The sequence below is a fragment of the Mus pahari genome, chromosome 6, assembly GCF_900095145.1.
Source record: "Mus pahari chromosome 6, PAHARI_EIJ_v1.1, whole genome shotgun sequence".
NCBI classification, from domain to species: domain Eukaryota; kingdom Metazoa; phylum Chordata; class Mammalia; order Rodentia; family Muridae; genus Mus; species Mus pahari.
Genome location: NC_034595.1, coordinates 50,349,029 through 50,358,671, shown reverse-complemented (window position 1 = coordinate 50,358,671; position 9,643 = coordinate 50,349,029). Strand labels below are relative to the sequence as shown.

The window sequence follows — 9,643 nt, the reverse complement described above, 5'->3', positions numbered from 1 at the left end:
CACAGGATGGAAGGAACAAACCGACTGTAAGTTGTCCTCTGACACCCACACATGTACAATGGGACTCATGTAATCACACACAGGTGCACGCATGTATACACACACACACACACAAATAAATCTGACAAAAACTTTAAACCCATAGAACTGTACATTTAAAAACAATGAGTGTCAATACACAAACACAACAAAGCTGTGATTTAAACCAGGTATAGTGCCCACACCTTTAGTCCCAGTACTTAGAAGGCAGAGGCAGGCAGATATGTGAGCATTTCCAGGCCACACAGCCAGTTCCAGGTCAGTCAGGCAACACAGTGAGAACCTATCTAATGGGGGGGGGGGAGTTGTTTCAGAAAGAAAACCTCCTGTGAGCTATGAGATGGCATCTCCATCATTGTGATGACACTCTGGTTGGGTAAGTGGCCCCATAGGCCAAGTGTTAAGGCTTAGTCCCAGCCACTACTGGGAGGTACAGCAATCTTTAGGAGGTGGGGTCCAGTGGAGAAATGACCTTTGAAGAAGATATTACAACCTGACCCTCCTCCCTTCTCTTCGCCCCCGCCATGCACTCCTCCCCTGATACGTTTACCTTAACAGGGCCTAAAAAGCAATAAGGGTGACTGACGATGAACAGAAACTTCCCAAACTATGAGCTAAAATAGGTCTTTCTACTTTTTAAGTTGATTGGTCCAGTTATTTTGTTATAGCAATAAATTGCTAATTCAAATGACTATAATAAATACCCTTATCTGGGACTTAGATGCACATTAGATATATAATCCAGTTGCGCACACACACCTGCCCCCGCCCCCAGACCATCTCCACCCCTGTAACTACCTTAAATAACAGACTACACAATTTTTGGATTTTATTACTAGTTATTTTGTAACTATGTCATGAAGACAGAAAAATAGGAGTGATAAAACTACTGGTAAGAAATGCAGTTCTCATAAATCTAATTAATGTCCAGACAGAAATAATCAGCCTCTGTGAAATGCTCGGGCGAGTGTATATCCACTTTAAGTTGGACAAGTATATGTTCTTTTGTGCAAAAGAATAAGAAGAGAATGAGTTACAGTTGTATCAAGATCATGTCAAGCCTATATGATTAAAAATAATTTGAGCTTCAAATATTTTTAAATATTTTAAATTCCCTTTTATAATATTTTAAATCTTCTTAAACTATTATTTTAAAACATCTATTATTCAGGCCCTTCAGATTCAACTGTCTCAAGTCCTTATAGGAACAAATTATATGCAAAAATAGGAGTGTCTCTGAGTGAAGACATGGGCTACCAGCCAAAAGGTTTGTGGCTAGAAAGCAGTCACAGGTCACAGGTTACAGGTCATAGGAATGAACACCATGCACGCCAGAGGTTAAAATGAGACTGCCACATAAGTAAAGCCATGAGAGGCTGAGCACGAGGTGGCCTCTTCACCAAGAATAAACAGATTAATCAAATAAAAATCCAACTCAACCAACTGGACATGCTTCCATGATTCAGTGAACAGGACATACAGAGATAAAAGCAACATATTTAGGCAGCAATGGGTGGGTGTGTTTTCTCTTGGTATATCTATTAAATATAGTAAATAATGTAAATGCACATGTGTAGTGGCTCCCCACTGAAACCCCTGTTCTAATTACTCTCGGCAGCAGGTTTTCTGACTCAGCCCTAATTTCCCTGCATCCATTTGCTCTATTCTAGTGTAAGCAAACTGGTGTGAACACTGCCAAGTGAAAAGCAGGCCCTGTGTAAGGGCACTGCTCAAGCCGGGGAGCAGGTGTTCTCTAAACTGAGTGCCTCTGCAGCTGCCCAACATGGCTCTGGGGGAGGAGAGATGCTTTTATTCTTATGGAAAACAAGAATCCCTTATCTTTCCAAGAAACTGCTCTTTCCAGGTATTCTTTGTTATGGGGGAGGGAGGCAGTCTTTCACGTGGGATTTGGGAATGCAAACTCAGGTACTCAGGACTGTACAGCAAGCACTCTTGCCCTGAGTCAGCTCCCGCCCCTGCTGCCATGAAGTCTGGCATCTAGGTTGTATCCTCTCAGTTCTTGAAACGTAGTTTCTGCTTCGTCCCAGGCCTGCTGTAATAACAACACAGTTATTGATTCCATTTTCACAAACTGTTTCTACACTACCCGTTCTTCCTCATTTCCTGGTTTTGGAAAATCCTTTATAGTTTTTTGTTTTTTTTTTTTTTTTTCTTGTAGTGCTTCTGCATGAAAACACCTCTATGTCAAATACAACCTATGACGGAGATCTGTAATAAACCACAGCAGTGAGACTTCTCTGAGGGAGAAAGGGAAACTGCAACCCTGAGTTTGGACTGGAATAACGTGCTTCCTGGCACGGAACAATAGAGGTTAACTAGAGATCACTTAAAAAGTAGGGTTCTGACCCAAAATGGGATGGGTTACACAGGTGAGTCATTTTGTTGCTTTCTGTTTTAACATCAACCACTCTAGAGTCAAAATTAGCATATAAGGTTGTGTTTGCCACAGACAGTGGCAAATCCCAAGGTTAACAGACTCCAAAGTGATCTGAGTTTTAATCCTCTGAGATTACCCTCTCACTAACACAGATTTAACGGGGTTGGTTTAATGTAATACCAGGAAAAGGAATTCCTGGGGAAAACTTTTTTGGAAATACACTCTAAAGGATCTTTTCATTTACTTATTCACTCATTCACTCCGTAAAGGGTGACTTTCAAAAGTGCCTTCTGGTGGTTAAATTCTGGCCAAAAGAAAAAAAATTCAATCAACCCTTATAAAGAAAACAAAGGAAACTTTTGTTAAACATCCTATCAAAATGTATACAAAGTCCTTTCTGAAATGTGGCTGGTAAGATCTAGTATCTCTAATGGGAGACTCTCTCCCCTCACGACACCAACTTAGAATCTTCCTTGGAAGAGAGCACTCCCTAGCCCCCCTGCTTGGCTGTGCTTCCTGTCTTACAGAACATTAAGTCTGTGTTCAATGCAAACTGTGAGGCCAGGATGCACAGGGCTTCTGTCCTGACCCTACGGTCCAGGAGCTGCTTCCCTGGTGAAAGAGTAACCTAGCTTCAGCTGGTCCTGAGATGAGGGCAAATCAGTAAATAACCAAGATCAACCTGCCACTCGTCCCACTCGCACAGTCATTCACGCCCACACACCACTGAATACACTTTAGATGCATATCCTTATCTCAGTTTCTGATCCTACACATTTATTCCCTGTCAGGTAGGTGACTGTGTTGTGCGATGTGCTTGTTTTGACTGCACAATACCCTGAAACAGCATTTTAAAACAGAATTTAACATCAGCACTATGCTGCCTCCTCTCCCTTACCATTCCCCAGGTAGAATTTTGTCTCACTCCAATATTCCACTTTAATATTATCTTTTGAAAGGCTAGGAACGCAACGAGCTTCAACTATAACAAGCTTGTATCCGGGTTCTTACACGGGAGCACTCACAGCCAGTGCTGACGCACATGAGGGTCTGGGTCTACGTCCTCCTGTGGCTGCTGGGGACAGTGGCCTGTCTCAGAAGAGTGGGGCACATGAAACCCGGCAGACTCATGGCTTCTCATTCCTCTGCTGCTTTGACATTCTAGGAAAATTAGTATTGAACTTAATTTGTTCAGATTTATAGGGGCAAAGGGAAAATTTAGATTTCAGACCGCCTCAATTCGATAAACTATCTTCAATGGGAAATGTCAAACCTGCTTTCATTCTTCAGGTCCTGAAGCCCCTGTCGCGACTCTACTTGCATCTGTGAACAAAGGGGTTCTCGGGTAACGGAGGTCAATGTCTACACAGGATACAGACTTCTGTGTGTCTTTAAGTCATCATTTAACGCTGAAACACAAGAGCTTGGTAAAATAGTTAAACCCCTGCTTCCTGGGCAACAGCATCATTTCCATTCGTCTGAAATTAATAGAATTCATCCAAGATAACAATTTTTTTCAATGAATTAAAATGGTCCCAACATTAAAACCAAAACAAAAGTGTCTTATGTTCTCATGTTTTTAATACAAGTATTTGTTTTATAATCCTGGCTTGGTATTAACTCTTACACTCTTATATCACAAGTTTGTCTTTAAGCAAACTCACAGCACACTTAAGGCAGATTTAACCTGTACATGTCTCAGCTCCTAAATGCCATGACACCATTTTACACAAACAGTAAAAGCAGAAAGCATCCATATTTTCCTTGTATTCATCATTTGAGTTAAAAATTAAGTAATACATTGGATTTCCATAAAATTTCACTTTTAAGATTGGAAACAAAAGCTACAACAATTCTATAACTTCCTTTACCTAATTAAAATAAATATAGGTACTACTGAAAATTTAACTTTTAAATATGTGGAGAAAATCAATACTTTAGGAGAGCTCAGAGGTAGAACACCTGTCTATCATATACAAGGCCCTGGGTTCAATCCCTAGACCCAGTCCTAAAAGGACGAAGAAAGGAAAGAAGGAAGGAAGAAAAGAAGGAAGGAAAAAGGAAGGAAGGAAGGAAGGAAGGAAGGAAGGAAGGAAGGAAGGAAGGAAGGAAGGAAAGAAGGAAGAAAAGAAGGAAGGAAGAAAAGAAGGAAGGAAAAAGGAAGGAAGGAAGGAAGAAAGGAAGGAAGGAAGAAAAGAAGGAAGGAAAAAGGAAGGAAGGAAGAAAGGAAGGAAGGAAGAAAAGAAGGAAGGAAGAAAAGAAGGAAGGAAGAAAAGAAGGAAGGAAGGAAGGAAGGAAAGAGAGAAGGGAGGGAGAAGAAAACAAATGTTTTGTATTCATTCCTCATAGAAGACTTTACAGAACGCATAAAGAGTAACTGCTATAAAATCATATTGGTAAGTATTGCCTTAAAATCCTGCTTTCATAATTTTATGTGTCCATTTCATTATCCAGTTACATAAACTCAAAACGTCCTCTGGTTACGTTAAGAGCAGGAGGTTGGGTAGCTCTGAAGATCCAGTCTCCTGTCATTAATACAAAGTGAGGCTTTTAAAAGTAATTTGGTGATCTGAATCTTTGAGGAAACATGTATCATAAAGCCTTCAGGGGACCAATGGGCTCAGGTAGAAAATGCTGGGGACTGAAAGGCTTGCAGTTAATGTAGTGTTCCATTAGCACATCTTTGGGAAACAGGAATGCAACCAGAATCACTTGTTATTTATCGCTGGAAAGCAAGAGCCATCAAGTCATTTAGAAAAGGTATTCAGAAAAATACCTTTACAGTCTGGGTGTTTTCAAATGTGTACTGTTAGAGGAACGGGCTCCATTAGGGTCTCCAGCTCACCCGTTGCTCTCCTCGACTCTGCTGTGCTCAAGCGCCTCCCGGAAGCACAAATGTCACAAATGTCTTCCCCTTTAAAGGAGAACAAACTCTTCTGTGCTGAATCTTTTGAAATTCTTCCTTTCATCTTCTGAGAAAAGGTCTTCTTCACTGGCTGCAGTAGATGTAAAATCAAAGTCTTTGGAATGGCCATTTACAAAAGTAAATAGTGGATATTTCTCCTTAGAGGAAATTTTCAACATCTGCAAGAGACAGCACAATGAATCATTCACCAGATGCAAGTGTGCATAGTAGGGCCAACTGATACAGCTAAGCCTTTAGCTCTGGCCTTGTTCTATTCCTTTCTCTCTCATGCTCATCCTGTGCTACTGTTTCAACGGTCCTGCCTATAGGCTTAAAGTTGATCGGCCCCCCACGATTTACCCATAAACATGCAAGCTGGGCTATCACTCCTCTTCACCCCAAGGTCTCCCACAGTCTTCCAGTCCTGTTATTCTGTAGTTATGCTCAAGAACTAACTCATTTTTATCTTCCTTTTGCAAGTAACTAGAACATGACAAAATGGCGGTGAAATGTTGGGAAGGACTGCTTGGTAATGTAACACTCGTAAAAGCAGTGTGACACCAAGTCAGAAGGCCCAGTCTTATCTTAGGTCTGCAACTACCTCAAAGTGACCTTGGGCAAATGACTCTCCCTCATCCTCTATGAGAGAGTCTAAGTCAGCCAATTTCCATACTTCAGACTTGTTTTTAAAAGATTAAAAGCAGTAATATAAAGCTCTTTTAAATATTCAGTTTGAGGGCCAGTGAGATGGCTCAGTGGGTAAAGATGCTTGCCACCAAGCCTGACAAACTGAGTTCAATACCGGGCACCCATGTGGTAGAAAGAGAAAATTCATTCTTACTAGTTGTCTTGTGATTTCCACACGTATACAACGGTATGTGCATACTCTCAATTAAAAAAAAATGTATAAAAATGTAAAAAATAGATTTGGCCTTTTCAAAGATTTCTATACTAAAATTTTTGACTAAAATGCTTCTGCTTTAATCTAATCAACATGAAAGAGTGATCGATCTCTAGTTCAGTAATGACAAATTGCCTCTGTACAAAAAAAGCAGCCTCTAAAATCTTGTGGGAGACCTGCAACTATTACATAATATACATGTTTATAAATTACAGATTCAAGTATATTTGAGCAATTTTAAATCTTTCTGTTAAAAAATTCTATTAAATTGTAAACCATATTCATAAAGTGAATATCAAACTTTTTCTGAAAAATGTTTGGGGAAAAAAAAATGTTTCTCTTTTTTTGTTTTGAGACAAGATGTAACTGCGTCCCCAGACTTGCCACAACCTCACTGCCTCTGCCTCCCAAGAGCTGCAGTTACCTGTATGTGCCAACAGGCCAAGCAAAAACCAAAACTTTGTTTTAAGTAAGGACCATTAAAACTCTGTAACATTCAAGCTACATAGAAAAGGCTGAGAGAACACTGTACATATACACATCACTAGTCATCAGTTAATCATGGTTTGTTATCACGTGTAGATTTATCACACACACACAAGCACACATACATGCACACATTACATCTGTTAATTCTCTTGGCTTAATAAATAGCTCTTGTAAAAGAAACAATGTTAAAAACATTTCACTGAGACAGTTAACATAATTCACATTTTTTTCTTTGTGGTTGTGTGGAAACAAACCATTTTTAAAACAACCAAGTACTAAAAACATTAGTTGATAAAACTAGATCTTATAATTCGTTTCAGGCTTCTATTTTTTTTCATTGTTCTAATTTATTTGATTTGCATTATACAGAACAAGAGGAGATGGGCAAAAATATTGAAATAAAGAACAAGAGGCAGAAAGGATTGCATCTGAGGAAGCATCGTCCACAGCCAACAACCTGCCTGTCACTTCACATCCATCTCCTGTCACTTGTCAAGCCCAGTGTCCGACGGGCCAGAGGCCATATATCATATTACCTCCAGATCAGCAAAGCACAGCTAACATTAGAAACTTCCAACTTTCCTTTCAAGATCAGAAAGGAGTCATTTGGGTTTGTTAGCGATGTCCGAGATGCTCGTCAATTATCAGTTAACTCTGCACCCCAGGGAAAATGTCAGAAAGAAAACCTTTACTCTTTGTAAAGTGCATCTCCCCTCATGCAAACTAAAGCCTCCTATACAAAACCTGTTGATTCCAGCTTTGAGAACTGTCAGTGGCAAATCTTTCTGAGTTTATTAAATAGCACTCAGAATCTCAAATGAGACAGGACAACTCAAAAGAGGACTGAGTTTTATCCGGGGGGCTGGAGAAAATTCTCAGTAGTTAGGAGCACTGGCCCACATGACAGCTCAGAACCATCCATAAGTCCAGTTCCAGGACATCTGATACCCCCTCTCTGCCTTCCACTGGGCACACATGTGGGGAAACACCTATAGACATCAAAATTAAAAATGAAGGGCTATCCAAATTAGTTAAAAGTCAATGTCCACATAAAACCTGCAGCCTGTGATTGGAGAGGTGACTCAGCAGTTAAGGGCACTGGCTGCTCCTGTGGAGGACCCGAGTCTAGTTCCCAGTACCCACACGGCATCTTCAACCACAGGTAACTCAAGTTTCACAGGATCCAGTACCCGTTCACTTCCACAGGCAGCAGGAACACATGTCCAGCACAAACATCCATGCAGAGAAGTGCTTGTGGGCATAAAATAAAAATAAAGGCACTTCTTTAAAAAAAACAAAAAACAAAAAACCCTGCGTGCATGTTTATATCAGGTTCCTTATTATGGTGTCAAAACGTGGAGGAAATCAAGATGCTGCTGTTGTTTCTTAGTGAGAGAACAAATAAACTGTGGTGATCCCAAAAATAGAACACTGAAAAGAAGTGAGCCACGGAAGCACGTGTGAGAGACTCGAATGCCTGCTACCACATGGAAAGGCCAGTCTAATTTGACTGCACACTGGATGGCCTCAGCTGGGAGATGTTTTCGAAAAGGAAAACAATGGCCACAGTAAGAAGATCAGTGTCTAAGAGGACAAAGGGTGGACGAGCATAGCAGAGACGTTCAGACAGTCACACTATTGTTTATGATGTTATAATGACATGTGTCTCGGTATGTCTGTCAAAAGCCACAGAAAATACAGCAGACAGAGTAAACCTTAAAACTCCAGACTTGGGACAACAGCAACGTGTCAATCTGAGCATCCTGGTAACAAATACACTCCCCCGGGAGGGCAGTCTGATAGTGGGGAGCGGGGCACGTGGGCGGTTTCCTGCTCAGTTTTGTTGTGAAGCCAAAGCTAGCCGTTAAAGATTATCCAACCTATTAGATGCACAGTTGGCTAGAAGACAAAGCCAAGTGAAAACTTACCAGCACATCAATGTGATAGTGCAGCCAAGACGTCATTTCAAGACAAATAAAAACTAGGATGCCAAAGGGGGCTTTGTAAACTGTCTACCTCACTCTTTTCTAAATCAACAAATTCAAAACCAAAGGACTCAAATGATTACAGCCACAGAAGACGACTACATCAACAACTCATTATCGGTACATGTGTCCCCACAGGCCTGTCAACAAACTTTCCAGGAACTTCCCATAGCAAGGAGTACCACGGCGAGACATCTTTAAGAATATGAAGAACTGGGGCTGGAGAGATGGTGCAGTGGTTAGAGCACTTGCTTGTCCTCCAGAGGACCCAAGTTTGGTCCCCAGCACTGACATCAGGTGCCTCACAATTACCTATACCTCCAACTCCAGGGGATCCAATGTCCTCTTTTGTCCGAGGTGGGCACCCACACAGACAAGCACAGATACATAAATAAAAATTACAGGTGCATTTTTTTTAAAAAAAAATCAATCCTGAATTTAAAAAAACAAAAACAGGAAAATCTGACATTCTAATGAGAACAATGGCAGTGTTGTGAAATCTTGGGATTTTCCAAAGTGAATAATATAAAACCTACATTTAAAAAGTCTAAATTAGAGATAAAATACCACTAGCTTAACACTATTCAAAGTAAAATACATGCCAATTAATTAATGATGTAGGGAAGTGTTTATTCTATAATCTTTTTTAGGTTTACTTTTATATGTATATGCTGTATGTGTGTGCCATGTGTGTGTTGAGTGTATATATCTCACAAGTGTATACATGTGTATGCTATGTGGGGTATGCCATGTGTGTACATGTGTATGCTATGCTTGTGTATGTGTATGCTGTGTGTTTGTTTGTGTGTGTGTGTGTGTGTGTGCGTGTGCGTGTGCCATGTGTGTGCATGTATATGTCATGAATGTACAAGTGTAGGTAAGGGACAGAAGAGGGCATTAGGTACCCTGAAGCTGGAGTTACTAGT

The 9,643-nt window shown here is 40.5% G+C and overlaps 1 protein-coding gene across 5 annotated transcripts in view; it reads right to left on the bottom strand.

Annotated features, from left to right (window-relative positions):
* Positions 1–4,702: 4,702 nt before the first annotated feature.
* Atg4c (autophagy related 4C cysteine peptidase) overlaps positions 4,703–9,643 on the bottom strand; it is a 58,282-nt gene continuing 53,341 nt past the window's right edge. For all 5 annotated transcript variants that reach the window (XM_029540272.1, XM_021200493.2, XM_029540273.1 and 2 more), the window contains one exon: positions 4,703–5,521. In XM_029540272.1, coding sequence (XP_029396132.1) covers positions 5,354–5,521 — 168 coding nt within the window. In that variant the 3' untranslated portion in view covers positions 4,703–5,353. The remainder of the gene's footprint in view (positions 5,522–9,643) is intronic.